Raw genomic sequence first — 17,304 nt, 5'->3', positions numbered from 1 at the left:
TATCAGTATTTTTCTTTATAGTATTTGGCGTTCATGCCATGGTTAAGGAAATCTTTCTTTGTCTAAAGTTATTTTTGAAGTAGCTGAATTTTCTACCTTTCTGGTTTTCTTTTTTACATTTTTTGGTTAAAATATGAGGAGAGGGAATTCCCTGGCGGTCCAGTGGTTAGGACTCCACTCTTCGACTGCTGGGGGCCAGAGTTTACCTAGTCGGGGAACTGAGAATTAGCAAGCTGCGCGGCAGGGCCAAAAAAAAAAAAAGTAGAATAAAATTATTAGCGGAAAGAATCATACCCCTTCCCCCTGCCACACACCAAAGGCTGTGTAGTTAACCTGGCTCACTGTATTGAATAACTCCCTTTTTCCCCAACTTAGCAAAATGTCATCTGTATCCTATACTGTGTTGCCATCAGTACACGAATCTGTGTTTGAACTCTTTTTTTCTTTTTCCATTGATTTCTTTTGATGTCACTACCAAATAGTTTCAATTACAGTTGCCAAATCATACATTTTAATACCTGGTAGTAAAGCCTCCCCTCCCCCCATCATTATGTACTTTCCTATTATCCGCTCAGGTGAATTTAAGGACCATATTAATATTTTCAGAATATCACATTATTGTTTATAGGGTTCATTGGGGCGAAATCACATTTTTATAATAAATTTTTAAGGGTAAATGTCTTTTTGTCTTACATTAATATTTTCATTTTAATTTCCCATTTTGTATATATATTTATATTTTTAGCATTTTATTATAGGAAATTTCAGACCTACATAGAAGGATAGAGAATAGTATAATGACCTCCATGTACCCATTATCTAGCTTCAATAATTATCAGTATTTTGCCAAACTTGTTTTATATTTCTCCTATGAAGCAAATTCTAGGTATCTTGTCATTTATCTATAAATCCTTCAGTTTGCCTTTCCAAGAATGACACTTTAAAAAACCCAATAACACCATACTATTACCTTAAAATGTTAATTTCTTAATGTTATTTAATACCCAATTCAGAATTCAAATTTTCATAATTGTTAAAAATCCATTTGTGATAGTTTTATTTGAATCAGAATCTAAACAAGAATTTAAACAGTGTGTTTATACCTTATATCTAGTTAGCTGTTATCTTGCTTTCTTCTTGTTAAAGAGTCAGTGACTTTTTTTTCTTTAAGAGCAAATGGGTTATTTCTACTGTAGACTGTCTCACTTTCTGGATTTGGTCTATTGCTTCATATTTAATGTTTGCTTGTAGTTAGTGCTAGAGGTTTAGTTAGATACAGATTTGTTTCTTTAGGCAAGAATCTTTTAAAAGTGCTATTCTATCATTTTACTATATCTCCTTTGGAAACCATCATGTCTGGTTTTCCACTTTTAGCAATCTCAGATTAAGCAGTGGGTTCAAGTTTGGTTTCTTCTTGCTGCCATTATATGTAGCATTTGTACCTTTTTTGATTTGTTTGTTTTAACATTTTTTCCAGTTTTATTGGATATAATTGACATACAACACTGTTTGAGTTTCAGGTGTACAGCATAAAAGTTTGACTTATATTTTGTGAAATGATTACTGCAGTGAGCTTCATTAACATCCACCATGTCAGATAAGCGCAGTAAAAAGAAATGGGAAAAACAAAAAATTCTCCTGTGATAAGAACTCTTAGAATCTACTCTCTTATCAACTTTCATGTATATCATATAGCAGTCATAACTACAGTCATCATGTTGTACATTACATCTCTTTATTTTTTTCCTAATAAGTTACTATTAGTATTTGAGGAAGTTTTTAAAGCACATGTTTTAGTAACTGAACATATTACCAAACTTTCTTTACTATTTCTAATAATTTTTTGTGGATCCTCTTCGGTGACCATTACAGAAAAGTGGTTAAGACGTGGGCCTTGTTGGTACAGTGTCTAGATTTAAGTCCTAGGGAGCTTATTTGACTTAGTTTCTTCATCTGTAAAAGGGAGATTAGTGAGTTATTTCCCATAATATGCAGAAAATAAATTGTGTTTGTTTGTTTGTTTATGGGTTTTTTTGTTTTTGTTTTTGACCACACTGTGTGGCTTGCGGGATCTCAGCTCCCCGACCAAGGATTGAACAGCGCCCTCGGCAGTTAAAGTGCAGTCCTAACCACGGGACCACCAGGGAATTCCCTGAGTGTGTGTGTGTGTGTGTGTGTGTGTGTGTGTGTGTGTGTTTAATGTCCTTTTCTTTTTCAGATTGTGACATTATATTTTCACCTTTCAACCTTTTTAGTGCTTTACTTAATTTTACGATATAATTATACTGTCTATGACAGTGTTAAATAATAGCAGTGTTAACATGCAACCTCCAATAATATTAATAGCTAGTATTTATTGAAGTATTATCTTATTCTTGTTTTACTTTTATTCTTGTTGTATAATAAATAAATGTTATTTTAGGAATATGCAGTGATATCATCAAAATAAAATTTTTGGTATCTACTGATCCGCTAATAAGATACTATTAATCAAATACCTATTGGGTATCTATTGTGTGTCACTTGCTGGGGATACATTGATGAGAAAACAAATAAAAATTCCTACCTTCATGTAGCTCATATTTTAGTGGGAGGGAGAAATACAAATAATGTCATATGTAAGTGTTGACCTAAAAAATATTTCTTTAGCAAAAATAGGTTTATGCAGGATCAACAAAGAATTGCAATTGGGCATCTGCAACCATGACAAGCCTTGTGCAAGTCTCTGCACATGAAGGAGGGAAGGACTCTTAAAAGAGGTGAAAAAGAAGTTGGGGGGACTATAGTAAAGGAAGAGTCCATTGAAGGAACTGAGAGGTCAAAGTAAAGTAATTGAGGTTTCTGTTTATTAAATTTTACATAAGCAAAATAATAAAAAGTAGAAGAGTACGGTATTGGGAATGTTGGAACAAAAAGAGCATTTTACAATATTAAATAGAGTGCGTGGAACAGTTTTGTTGCGATTTGAGTAAAGACTTTCGAGATGAGGCAATAGCTTTCTGGCTTACTGGGGAAGTCCAGTCTAGTAGAGATGTCAGTAGTTGCTAAGGGAGAACATGCTTGGCATGTTTCAAAATCCTGCATGGAGTTCATTGTGGTTGGAGCAGGATATGAAGAGTAGCAGAAGATGAGGTTAGAGAGGCAGCAGGAGGTAAAGAAGAGTGGCTTGAACCTGTAGGGCCTCACAGACTAATGCAAGGAGTTTTGCTTCTCATTGAGTGATCTGGAGAGCATTGCAGGGTTTTGAGCAAATGAATGACATCTGCTGATTTACGTTTTAAAAGGAAAATGTCAAGAAAGGAGGCAAGGAGATCAGGAAGCTATTGCAATAATCCAGGCAAGAGATTATGGTAACTTGGGTGGTAGCAGTGGAATTAACAAAAAGTGTTTGGAAAAAAAAGTAGTTAAAATCTGGAAATATTATAAGGATAGAGCCAATAAACTTTCCCAAAGGACTGGATGTGGGATGTGAGAAACACCCTCCTAACTGATCTCTTTGTTGCCTCTGTTTATGTACAGTATAAAAATCCTTTTATATACAATAGCAGAATTGATCCTCATTTAAATTTGATGATTTAGCTTTGTTATTTAAAACCCTTCAGTGGCATTCTGTTGCACCCTGTATAAAATTTATTCTCCTTACCATAGTCAGTAAGGTGTACATGATCTGGAACCTATGTATTTGTCAAAACTTAGCTACTATAAAAAAATTTTTTTTTCTTCAGTTTTTGAATATATGCCAACCTCTTCCATGCCTTAGAAGTTTTGCACTTGCTTCTCTTTCTGTTTGGAAGAGCCCCCAACCTCCAAGCTTATTTTTTGCCTGTTTAGCTTATTTGCATATTTTATGTCTCAACTTAGTTTCTTAGACCTATTTAAAGTAGATTATTTCCTTGCATCTGTCTTCCACCCCATTGTCCTTTTCAGCCATTTGTTTTTTTTCCTTCATGGCATTTCTTGCAATTATTTTGTTTCTCTGTTTAATGTTTTTGTTGTGTTTGCTTTGCATTTGTTTGTTTGTTTGGGATCTCCATGAAGCAGAGACCATGTCTAACTTGTTCAACTTTGTGTTTCAGTGCTAGCCAGGTGTCTGGCTCATAGACTTATTCAATAAATAGCTTTAGATTGGATTGACTGACTATATTAATGAACAAATGAGCAAACAAAATGTTTACTTTATATGCCAGTGTAGCAGCCCTGGACATTACACCTAACTTAGATTTTAATTCAGTCTTGTTATTTTGATACTCCTTCCTTAATCAGCCATCGCATATTGCTAATTGTAAGATGGTCATACATGATTCTTTATCACTAGAAGAAAATTTCTTCCTTGAATTTCATTTAGTTATTAACATGTAGGCAAATCCTTATATTTCAGAAGGTAACTATAGTCATATAATTATACTACCTGTCACGGAGATGTGTCAAAGGAAATGTGAAGTAGCAGCTTTAAAGATGTCCCCTACCCCCACCCCTTTTTTCCGTTGAAGCTATTATCCTAAAGGAAGGAAGGGAAAAAAAAGAAATCTATGGTGTGAGTTCAGGTTTACTACTGTAAGTGTTTAAGAAAGGCCCCTGTTACCATGACAACAAATGCATGTATTTCAAGTGGAAAATTTTCAGCATAGGGGACTGATAAAATTATAGCATCCCTATTCTCTTAGTATAGAATTGCTCTTTGTCAAGTTAAAAAAAAAATCTGAAATCCCCTATTAAAATTAATTTTTAAATGTTCCTATAATATTGTTTTAAAGTCATTTATTATGACTTAAAATTATACCAAAAGAATATACTTTCATAGATCTGTCATGCAGAAAGTTAAGCATTTGATTTGACATTAAAAATTACTTTTTTAATCTGTACTAGATCTTTGCTTAAATGGTAAATAGTTTACTGTATTGGGAGTTTTTGACAATAGAAAATGACCTGCCACTTTATAGATTCCTTTGCCTTAAATGCTATCTAACTCCAGTGGAGGAAAGCTGTTAAGCTTTAAGTGCTCTGTCATATTTGCAGGCTTTTATAGTTGAAGAGAACAGCAGTGAGCAATGATGATGGGAAACGATGGAAGGTAGACTTAAAACACCATAAAACACAGACGATTGTGTGTAATGCCTTGAATTGAATCCTTTTTGAATGAAATGATCAGCCATATGTGCCACCCTTATGGACCCTGTAAGAAGAGGAGAAGAAATGTGCCCTGATGCTAACTGTGCATGAAATTGCAGTGTTAGGAGGTATTGACCAGATGTTTCAATCTCAACAAATAGCTTGTTATGTGACTGAGTGAAAATATCTTTGCTTCTTTGATCACATACACCTTGAAGGAAGAGGTAATTTAATAGAAGCTGTCATAGTTCATCATTGTCAATAAACTTTGACTTGACCTTTGCCTTATGCTTTTGATGTTGCTTCTGATAAGTGTTGATGGGCAGATGTTTACTGCCTTGAGGGATTTTTCTTTTTATAAGGTGTATGCTAGAAATAGTAAAGGAGAAGGATTTTTCTCAATTCTTCTCTTGCTCTTTGGTTATTAGTTGGCATGTTTTTCTCTGGATTTTGTAGAGTTTCTGGGCAAATGCATCTGAGTGACATTTTTACCTCTAAAGACCCACTGTGGGTTTTTCTGTAAAGGTTTCTTACTCTGCTCACCTCTCTGTCCCAGTTTTAATTGGTCCCAGTAAGCTTCTGTGGTGATTTTTTTTTTCTTATTTCATATACCGTACATTCTTCTGTTTTTTCGTAGCTTGAAATGATGGATCTCTTAGAAAATCACCGTAATTTCCTGACTTTCACACTTGAGAACAATGATAGCTAGAGAGATTAAGCTACTTATTCAAGGTCACATGGTTACTCTTTTCGAGGCCAGCTGTATTTCTGAGAACTGATGACACTCTTTCCAGTAAGATTTTCTTTACTTCCCTTTCTTGCCTATATCTAGACTAGTGATTGGGAGTATACCTTCTAAAATCATACAGACTTGAGCATGCCACTGACATACTTTCCTCATCTGTGAAATTGGAATAGTAAGTATCTGCATTGTGTTTGGTGGTTCAGATTAGCTGAGATAAGGTAGTAGGTAAAGAATTAGCAAATTGAAGTACTCAACGTAAGTACTCACTAATTTAGCTCTTAATTATGTTTTTGTTTCTAACTCATCTTTGGTTAATTATAGTGTTTTTTAGCTGAACTTTTCGTTTATATTTGGTTTTGTTTTATAACTTTATTTATTTTTGTCTGCATTGGGTCTTCGTTGCTGCGCGCGGGCTTTCTCTAGTTGTGGCTAGCGGGGGCTACTCTTAGTTGTGCGCAGGCTTCTCATTGCGGTGGCTTCTCTAGTTGCGGAGCACGGGCTCTAGGTTCACGGGCTTCAGTAGTTGTGGCTCGCGGGCCCTAGAGCGCAGGCTCAGTAGCTGTGGCGCAGGGGCTTAGTTGCTCCGCGGCATGTGGGATCTTCCCGGACCAGGGCTTGAACCCGTGTCCTCTGCATTGGCAGGAGGATTCTTAACCACTGCACCACCAGGGAAGCCCCTTATATTTGGTTTTTAATGCGGTTTTTCTTAAGTTGTCAGGGGGAAGGAAGTATTTAGACTATATGGGGAAAATGAAAATGATTTTAGAAATTATTTTTGAATTATGGTAGTTATACAGGTAAATAAAATGTCCTTTAAACTAGAGCAGCCGTTGCTACCATCTCCTTTACTTTGAAGTTTCTTGAGGATTGTAGGGAAGGAAAAATTTTCCTTGACCCTCTTAGGGTCCTGGCTGGGTTTGAAAATTAAACTGATAAAAAATACAAATTTATTTAGTATAAGTTTTATGTGACATGGGAGCCTTCATAAGGAAATGAAGACCCAAAGAAACAGTTTGACCTGAGTAGCTAGGTTCGATGAGGAAAGGGAAATCTTACAGAAATATGACATAGGTCAGAGAGTATGAAGCAAGTGTTAACTGGGGAAAACTTAGCAAGGTCTTTTTGTTAGGATTCTTCTGTGCATCCCTTTGTCTTTGGAGATAAGTGTGCTCTTTTCCTGCAGATACTGTGAAGGCACCTCTCATGTGAGGGTTTTATGACCTATATCAGGAGAGAAGGAGAGTGATGGTCAGAGGGACCTTTCTACTTATGCCATTTTCTCAGATTCCTTTAGCCAGTATGCCATAATTTGGAGTAGTGTGTCCTACACCCCCTCAGCATTTTGCCATATATATTTACAACATCATTTCACTATGTAAGGGAATTTAACAATTTCAATTAATGTCGTGGAAATGCTATATTAAATTCTGTTTCTACAGACACTTTCTGGCGGGGTTTTTTTTTTTTAATTACAGATCTCATTTCTCCTTATGAGATATCTTTATTCCAACCTAAAAGAGAGACTTCATTGTGCATAGCAAGAAACTTAAAGAAAAGATAGGCATGATTTTTAAAATCTTGGGAGAATTAGAAATAGAATATATATTATCCATTGGGTAGAAATCTTGTTGCTTAAAGGCTTCTGTTGAAAGGCAGATTGAATAAAAATCTGAAGCCTGTTGTGGCACCATATTCAGGTGCTGGGTTATTTTTTATCACCTAATTTTGGATACTTTTGGAAATAAATCTAGGCTACTTATTTTTTAGTTTTATTTTTTTATTTTTTTTTGCGGTACGCAGGCCTCTCACTGCTGTAGCCTCTCCCGTTGCGGAGCACAGGCTCCGGACGCGCAGGCTTAGCGGCCGTGGCTCACGGGCCCAGCCGCTCCGCGGCATGTGGGATCCTCCTGGACCGGGGCACGAACCCGTGTCCGCTGCATCGGCAGGCGGAATCTCAACCACTGCGCCACCACGGAAGCCCTAGGCTACTTATTTTTGATAGCCAAAGAAATTGAGTAACAATTTCAGGTAATATAAGTTGTTTAAAAAACATAACATACAGTATTTTCTAATTTAGATAAATAGCTTTGGATCAATGGTTTTCTTGGTTAATTTGGTACACTCCTATTAGAAAGAAAAAGGTGTCCACCCTAGCTATAGCTGTATTCTCCCTATACCATTCCTCCTCCCCCCTCCTTCTTCTCTCGTGTGAGTGGCCTAATTCCTTTTAGGAATCTGATCAAATTCGTGAATCCTCTTCTCTGAAAAATACATAAAAATTTCCTTACATTTCAGGGGGTTAATGGATTCCCTGCTTCCTCTCACATATACCTTGCCCTGATTGGGGCCCACAGACCTTGTACAGGCTACAAATCTCCTTAGAAAATAAAATTCAAACTCCTTCCTAGTATTCTAAATATTTAACAATTTGTCTTAGAAATAATAGTGTTATTGCTACTCATATAATAATTACAATAGTAGTAATTATAAGAATAGTTAAAATTTATTCTGTGCCAACCTTATGCCAGGTCTTCTGCTGAACCTTTAACCTGGACTAATGGTTATATTATTAATGATATCTCCATGTGGACTGTATCCAGTTTGCATTTATCGTGTGCTTTAGAAAATATCATGTCTTTAGAATACAAATTGAAAGAAGAGATTATAAGCACTTTGATTCTAACACCTTATTTATGTTCACTCATTGCATTCATAAGGTATCAAAATCCTTTTTGAAATACTGAATTTATTTTTAGTTCTTTAATTCCAGTACTCTCTTTTTTGCTTCTGAGCCTCTTTGTCATTCTTCTTCCACGGAAAATTAACTATCCCACCCAACACCCACCATGTCCCTTAAGTCCTACAAATTTCAGTTTGGAGACAGGTTCTCATATTTCCCTTAGGAGATCATCTTTGGTCACTCTCCAAAGTCTAATGTACTTGCTACTCCCATGTGCTGCAATAACATTCTCATTCTCTCTCTCTCTGTCTCTCTCGCTCTTGTTACCTATCTATCTATCTAAATAGATAGGGTGTGAAGAGAATCCAGGCTGGGGAACACTCAAGAATGGGGAGAAGAAAACAAGCCTACAAAAGAGATAGAGAAGTGTTTCTTTATCTGTTATTTACTACAATAATGTCCAACAGATGGTAAGTGATCAAAAAATATTTATGGAATGAATTAAATAACGTTACACTAAAATTTATTTTTATCATATCTCAGTGCCCTGTTATTATCAGCAGCAGCAGCACTCTTTAATAGGCACTACTTTAGGCACTTTGCTTGCATTATCTTATTCAAGACTCACAATAATTCTGCAAGAAATATAATTTCTCTTAGAGTATATAATTTATCATCCCATGACTAGATGAACTTACATATATCTGAGTCTGAAGTTTTTTTTTTTCTAGTAGGCCAAAGTTTCCCAAAATCTCTTCTGAGCAATAGATGTTAACAGGTATTTAACAACAAAAATAACTAAAAAACTATTGCTGGGCTAATAGTAGAATTATTGGGAATCAATTTTACTAATAGGATGCATGCCAGCAGGTGAAAGTGGAGCAGTTTTGGCAGGAAAGGAGGCTAACGTTACTAGTTACTGAGGGAGAATGGATTCTTAATAATATTTATGAAAATTTTCTGTTTCACCCTGACTCGCTTGGTACCAAAGCTTAGTCGTCATCTGAGAGAATCAATCCTTTAAGCTTTGTGATATATGCTGTTGTCCTAACCAACTACTTCAGTTTTGATTTCCTCATCACCCTTTGCAGTCTGCTTGTTCCTGTTATTTCCCAGTTTTGACATTTAATTTCTTTTAGTTGTGCTTTACAGTTTTCTTGAAATGCCTTATTGGGTTTTCTTGTATAAAATTTCTTAGGCTTATCTTGCAATTATTTTAGTAACTAGGTGTCATTATTTGTTATTCTGTTATGGATTGAATTAAAGTACATAGCATTATTTTAGAAGTGGCTGGTTCTTGAGCATCATTGTCATTTATATTGTCCTAAATATTGCATTTAGGTGACAAAGTGGAAATTCATCTGGAAGGTGAAGTTAATATTAATAGAAATCTTTCCATATGTTGTTAAAGACTCTTGATGTGAAGCTCAAAATGTGAAGCTCATTTTTTCAGCCCCTGTTTAAATTCAGTTGTAAATTTTCTCCTCCTGGTTTCTTACCTTAATGAGGTATCATCTCTTATCACCTAACTTCTTTGCTCAAAAACCCTCCTGTGCACCCTTCTATCTACAGAATGCCACCTAAACTTCTTTAAGTGGCATTTAATGATCTGGCATAGATCTTTTCTCCATTAGTCTCTTCCCTCACACATAGTTCTCTGTCATACTCCTAACTGACAAATATTTATTTTCCTTTATTTCTCTTATTATTTTTGTTAACACTATACTTCTTTTATTTCTCAAACTGTGTGCTAAGGCCTCTTCGCTGCAGACCCACTTCGGTTTCTCAGGATATTTTAAATTTTCTAGGGAAACAGTGACATCTATCAGGTACAGCACAAACCACTAACTTTGGATATTTTCATTTTAAAATTAGGTTGCTACATTCCTTTTGGTGATATCATATACTTTGTAAAACTGGGTTTCTGTGACTAATAAAAATAAGCACTGCTCAGAAATTAATGTGAGACAGGAAATGAGGGTGGTGGTGACCAGCCTGATTCCAAGGTTTGAGAATTTTGCAGTGCTAGACAAGTACTAAATTGTTAGGAAATAAATACTTAAGTTGTTTAGAACTAACTACTTAATAAATAGAATTCCTTTTGCCTTAGAGACACCATGATAAAATTCCTAACACAGTAAAGGAGGCATGTGCTCTATGCTTCTACTTTCTTTCCAGTTCATAGCCATTTTAAAAAATTATACCTATCATTCAAAGACTACTCGATAATGTCACCCATCTCTGGAAGCCTTTTCTGATCCCCCCAGCTGCAATTAATCTCCCTCCTGGGTGTTTTCTGATACCATTGTAGCTTTACTGTTGCTGTTAAAATTGAATTCAACTAATTCATTTATTTATTTAAAGTTAACAGTAATGGCTTTCTGGTTCTCTAGTTATGTGTAGTTACTTACAGTATAATGAGAGCCCTCTCATCCTCTGTGTAAAAGTGAAACAGCTATATTATTAGGTATCATTTACTGAACTAGAGTGCATGTCTTGATAAGTCTGTTTCTAATTCTTAAGCATCCTTACAAGATCACAGGTTATATTATACACATTTTATATTTGAAGAAATTGGAATTTAGCAATGTTGATTTCTGTCACACTGACATACCTCCTAACCTTTGGCTATTCTAGTTACTTCTCCTTTTACTGTTGATAGAATCAGCTTTTTGATATCCTCAAAAATCCTATTGAGATTTTGACTGGGGTTTGCAATGACTCTATGAATCTATTAGGGGAGAATTGCTGTTTTAAGAATATTAAAATTTTGGGAATTCCCTGGCAGTCCAGCGGTTAGGACTGTGCGCTTTCACTGCTGAGGGCCCAGGTTCAGTCTCTGGTTGGGGAACTGAGGTCTTGCAAACCGCGTAGGACGGCCCCCCAAAAAAAACCAAAAAAAAAGAATGTTGAGTTTTCCAGTTCGTGCACATAGGCTCTCCATTTATATAGGTGGGTTTTCTTTTCCCCCGCAGCAAACGTATATAGTGTTCTGTGCATAGGTCTTGCGCGTGTTTTCTTAAATTTTTCCCAATATGTTTTATTTTTTGATGTTATTGTAGATGACACTGTTTTCTTAATTTTAATTTTCAGCTGTTCCTTGGTAGTATATAGAATCACATTATATTTTTTTCTTGAATCCTGAGACCTTGATAAACTGACTCTTTAATCCTGGAGCATTTATATAAGCTCCTTTGTGATCTCTTATATTCCTTAAGTATGCACAGATCGGTCCCCAGCAAAAGCCTTAAGAGTTACTCTATATGGATTTCAGCTCATTCCTCTCTGAAACTCTTTTTTGCCATTTCAAGTTTCCTGACTCCTTGAACACTTATCTCTCTCTGCTTAATTCAGTGAGAATGCCAGGCTCTGTTTGGCTTCTTCCTCCCTGCATCACAGTCTGGAAATGGCCTCCTGGCAGAGAGTCTGCATGATGTCAGGGCTCACCTTCTGTCTTCTCTATCAGAGATTACAGTCCAGTTCTGCCTGTTGGCCAATGTCTGAAAATTCTTTAGTTGTTCCCTTTTGCTTTTCTTTTTAGTTATTCAGAACACAGGGGTAGTTCTGGACCCTGCTACTCCCTCAGGGCTAGACTGGAAGTTAAAGATAGGTGTTTAAGGATGTTCTGTCCTTATATAAACAAAGAAAAGTTGGGCAGTTTGTTTTACCCAAAAAAAGGCAGCATATTCAGGTTATGAACAAAGTTAAATCTCTTTTCTAGAGAATCTGACAATGTAATGATTTTGATTTCATATTAGGGACACGGTCATTTTCATCATTTTATTCTCTAGTATACATGTATTAAATGTTTACTGATTGCATGTCAGAAGGGTAGGAAACAGATTGGTCAAGTGTTGGTCACATTGTGTTTGAGACAAAGTTAGTGGTGTACTAAAGTTTTAACAGAATTTAAATTAGTTATACCTCCTTAGGTAGGTTTATTCCTAGGTATTTTATTCTTTTTGTTGCAGTGGTGAATGGGATTGTTCCCTTAATTTCTCTTTCTGATCTTTCCTTGTTAGTGTACAGGAATGCAAGAGATTTCTGTGCATTAATTTTGTATCCTGTAACTTTACCAAGTTCATTGATTAGCTCTAGTAGTTTTCTGGTGGCATCTTTAGGAATATCTCTGTATAGTATCATGTCATCTGCAAACAGTGACAGTTTTACTTCTTCTTTTCCAATTTGTATTCCTCTATTTCTTTTTCTTCTCTGATTGCGTATACTCAGAAAGCTGTAAGACACTGATGAAAGAAATCAAAGTTAACACAAACAGATGGAGAGATACACTATGTTCTTGGATTGGAAAAATCAATATTGTGACAATGACTATACTACCCAAAGCAATCTACAGATTCAACACAATCCGTATCAAATTAACCAATGACATTTTTTACAGAACTAGAACAATAAACCTTAAAATTTGTATAGAGACACAAAAGACTCCGAGTAGCCAAAGCAATCTTGAGGGAAAAAAATGGAGCTGGAGGAATCAGACTCCCTGACTTCAGACTGTACTACAAAGTTACAGTAAACAAGATAGTATGGTAATGGCACAAAAACAGAAGTATAGTTCACTGGAACAGGATAGAAAGCCCATAGATAAACCCACGCACCTATGATCAACTAATCTATAACAAAGGAGGCAAGGATATACAATGGAGAAAAGCCAGTCTCTTCAATAAGTGGTGCTGGGAAAACTGGACAGCTATATGTAAAAGGATGAAATTAGAACACTCCCTAACACCATACACAAAAATAAACTCAAAATGGATTAAAGACCTAAATGTAAGACCAGACACTATAAAACTCTTCAAGGAAAACATAGGAAGACCACTCTTTGACATAAATCACAGCAAGATCCTTTTTGACCCACCTCCTAGAGAAATGGAAAAAAAAATAAATGGGACCTAATGAAACTTAAAAGCTTTTGCGCAGCAAAGGAAACTATAAACAAGACAAGAAGACAACCCTCAGAATAGGAGAAAATATTTGCAAATGAGTCAATGGACAAAGGTTTAATATCCAAAATACATAAACAGCTCATGCAGCTCAGTATTAAAAAAAACAACCCAATCCAAAAATGGGCAAAAGACCTAAATAGACATTTCTCCAAAGAAGACATACGGATGGCCAAGAGGCACATGAAAGCTGCTCAACATTACTTAGAGAAATGCAAATCAAAACTACATGAGGAGGCTTCCCTGGTGGCACACTGCTTGAGAGTCCACCTGCTGATGCAGGGGACACGGATTCGTGCACCGGTCCAGGAAGATCCCACACGCCGCGGAGCAGCTGGGCCTGTGAGCCATGGCCGCTGAGCCTGCGCATCCGGGGCCTGTGCTCCGCAATGGGAGAGACCACAACAGTGAGAGGCCCGCATACCGCAAAACAAACAAACAAAAAAACAACAAAAAAAAACTACATGAGGTATCACCTCACACTGATCAGAATGGGCATCATCAGAAAATCTACAAACAACAAATGCTGGAGAGGGTGTGGAGAAAAGGGAACCCTGTTACGAAGTAAGAGAGTGGCATGGACATATATACACTACCAAATGTAAAATAGCTAGCTAGTGGGAAGCAGCCACATAGCACAGGGAGATCAGCTCGGTGCTTTGTGACCACCTAGAGGGGTGGGATAGGGAGGGTGTGAGGGAGATGCAAGAGGGAGGAGATATGGGGATATATGTATATGTATAGCTGATTCACTTTGTGAAAAAGCAGAAACTAACACAACATTGTAAAGCAATTATACTCCAATAAAGATTTTTTTAAAAAAAGGGAACCCTCTTGCACTATTGGTGGGAATATGAATTGATACAGCCCCTATGGAGGACAGTATGGAGGTTTCTTAAAAAACTAAAAATAGAATTACCATATGACCCTACTATGGGCATATGGTAATTCACCTGGGCATATACCCAGAGAAAGCCATAATTCAAAAAGACATGCTCCCCAGTGTTCATGGTAGCACTCTTTATAATAGCCAAGTCACAGAAGCAACCTAAATGCCCATCAACAGACAAATGGATAAAGAAGATGTGGTATGTATATGCAATGGCATATTACTCAGCCCTAAAAAAAGAATGAAATTGGGTCATTTGTAGAGACGTGGATGGATCTCTAGACTGTAATACAGGGTGAAGTAAGTCAGAAAGAGAAAAACAAATGTTGTATATTAACGCATATATGTGGAACCTAGAAAGATGGTACAGATGAGCTGGTTTGCAGGGCAGAAGTACTGACACAGATGTAGAGAACAAAGGTATGGACCCCAAGAGGGGAAAGTGGCGGGGGGGGGATGAATTGGGCGATTGGATTGATATATATACACTAATATGTATAAAATAGATAACTAATAAGAACCTGCTGTATAAAAAATAATAATAAAATAAAATTTAAAAAAATTAAAAAACAAATTATTTATAAACTTTTTAAAAATTTGTATTTTTAATCTTTTTCAACTTTCTTGATTATAACATCTTGATTTATTCAGCTAGATTACTGAGTACTTTGAACAGTGAACATTGCTTCTATTTCTTTTGTGTGTCTGCTTTGGCTTACTAAACTTTCATTTTAGATTGACTAACTTTTGAGTGGAAATCACTGATCAAGAGTAAAGGTGTCATTTTGTTAGTATGCTGATAATCAGATATTTCCAGAATGTTAGCCAGTTTCCTGTGATGAAATACTCAATAGTGGAATTATAACAACCTGCTGAATAGTTCTATTATTTGTCCAATTTTTTGTTTTGCAGGTTCAAGTAGTAGCGATTTGTAAATGAAACATTTCAATTCATTTAAATCCTGCTTATGGAAGGGTTGGAAGTCATATTTAAGCCTGATAGTGAGTTGATATAGCCCTTTTTTTCACACTAGTTTGAATATGTGAACTTTGATTATAGTTAGGCTGAGTTACATTATAATAACTTCACTTTCACTGATGATTCCTTTTATTTTGATGGCATTTTAAGTTATTTAAAAAATCATAGTAAAATTTGCTGTTGACTTTGCCTTTTTTTATTTTACTACCTAAAACAGACATGGTTCATAATTTAACCATGCTTCTACATGAATAAAAGTAAATTATAGAACAACATACAGGTATTTTCTGCTGTTAAATGTATTATTTACCTAAGCATGGTTTAAAGGATTTAAAATCTATTAGGTATGGATATTGATGCATTTTAAGATATTAACTGCTTCATGTGATGGACTTATTTTAAAAAATTGATAATATTAAAGACTGAATAAGCTAATTTTAAATTATTGTTATTTTTAAATGGAATGTTTGATTTCATTACAATATCTTTAACCCATCTTTTAATTTTGAAAATTTTCTAACTTACATAGAAGTATAAAAAATAGTTAAAGGAACTTCTGTATACCTGTCATAGATGTACCAATTTTCATTTTATTTTTTTTATTTTTTAACATCTTTATTGTAGTATAATTGCTTTACAATGGTGTGTTAGTTTCTGCTTTATAACAAAGTGAATCAGCTATACATATCATATATCCCCATATATCCTCCCTCTTGCGTCTCCCTCCCATCCTCCCTATCCCACCCCTCTAGGTGGTCACAAAGCACTGAGCTGATCTCCCGGTGCTATGCAGCTGCTTCCCACTAGCTATCTATTTTACATTTGGTAGTATACATATGTCCATGCCACTGTCCCTTCATCCCAGCTTACACTTCCCCCTCCCCGTGTCCTCAAGTCCGTTCTCTACGTCTGCGTTTTTATTCCTGTCCTGCCCCTGGGTTCTTCAGAACCATTTTTTGTTGTTGTTTAAAGATTCCATATATATGTGTTAGCATACGGTATTTGTTTTTCTCTTTCTGACTTACTTCACTCTGTATGACAGACTCTAGGTCCATCCACCTTACTACAAATAACTCAATTTCGTTTCTTTTTATGGTTGAGTAATATTCCATTGTATATATGTGCCACATCTTCTTTATCCATTCGTCCGATGATGGACACTTAGGTTGCTTCCATGTCCTGGCTATTGTAAATAGAGCTGCAGTGGACATAGTGGTACATGACTCTTTTTGAATTACGATTTTCTCATGGTATATGCCCAGTAGTGGGATTGCTGGGTCGTATGGTAGTTCTACTTTTAGTTTTTTAAGGAACCTCCATACTGTTCTCCATAGTGGCTGAATCAGTTTACATTCCCACCAACAGTGCAAGAGGGTTCCCTTTTCTCCACACCCTCTCCAGCATTTATTGTTTGTAGATTTTTTGATGATGGCCATTCTGACTGGTGTGAGGTGATACCTCATTGTAGTTTTGATTTGCATTTCTCTGATGGTTAGTGATATTGAGCATCCTTTCATGTGTTTGTTGGCAATCTGTATATCTTCTTTGGAGAAATGTCTATTTAGGTCTTCTGCCCATTTATGGATTGGGTGGTTTGTTTTTTTGATACTGAACTGCATGAGCTGCTTGTAAATTTTGGAGATTAATCCTTTGTCAGTTGCTTCATTTGCAAATGTTTTCTCCCATTCTGAGGGTTGTCTTTTCATCTTGTTTATGGTTTCCTTTGCTGTGCAAAAGCTTTTAAGTTTCATTAGGTCCCGTTTGTTTATTTTTGTTTTTATTTCCATTTCTCTAGGAGGTGGGTCAAAAAGGATCTTGCTGTGATTTATGTCATAGAGTGTTCTGCCTATGTTTTCTATAAGAGTTTTACAGTGTCTGGCCTTACATTCAGGTCTTTAATCCATTTTGAGTTTATTTTTGTGTATGGTGTTAGGGAGTGTTC

At 36.0% G+C, this 17,304-nt stretch overlaps 1 protein-coding gene across 8 annotated transcripts in view; it reads left to right on the top strand.

The window, feature by feature from the left end:
• The window catches only part of ADK (adenosine kinase), a 502,280-nt gene that overhangs the window by 230,374 nt on the left and 254,602 nt on the right, over positions 1–17,304 (top strand). The window contains exons 1-2 of one of the 8 annotated variants that reach the window (XM_079900201.1): positions 8,988–9,004; positions 15,297–15,385. The exons of 6 other annotated variants lie outside the window; for them this stretch is intronic. In XM_079900201.1, coding sequence (XP_079756327.1) covers positions 15,320–15,385 — 66 coding nt within the window. In that variant the 5' untranslated portion in view covers positions 8,988–9,004; positions 15,297–15,319. Of the gene's footprint in view, positions 1–8,987; positions 9,005–15,296; positions 15,386–17,304 lie in introns of those variants that run through there. One more of the 8 variants, XM_079900200.1, reaches the window with a different exon arrangement.

Source organism: Stenella coeruleoalba (genome assembly GCF_951394435.1).
Source record: "Stenella coeruleoalba genome assembly, chromosome: 16".
In the NCBI taxonomy this organism is placed as follows: Eukaryota; Metazoa; Chordata; class Mammalia; order Artiodactyla; family Delphinidae; genus Stenella; species Stenella coeruleoalba.
The sequence above is the reverse complement of the archived record's forward strand: the minus strand, read 5'-3'. Positions and strand labels throughout refer to the sequence as shown.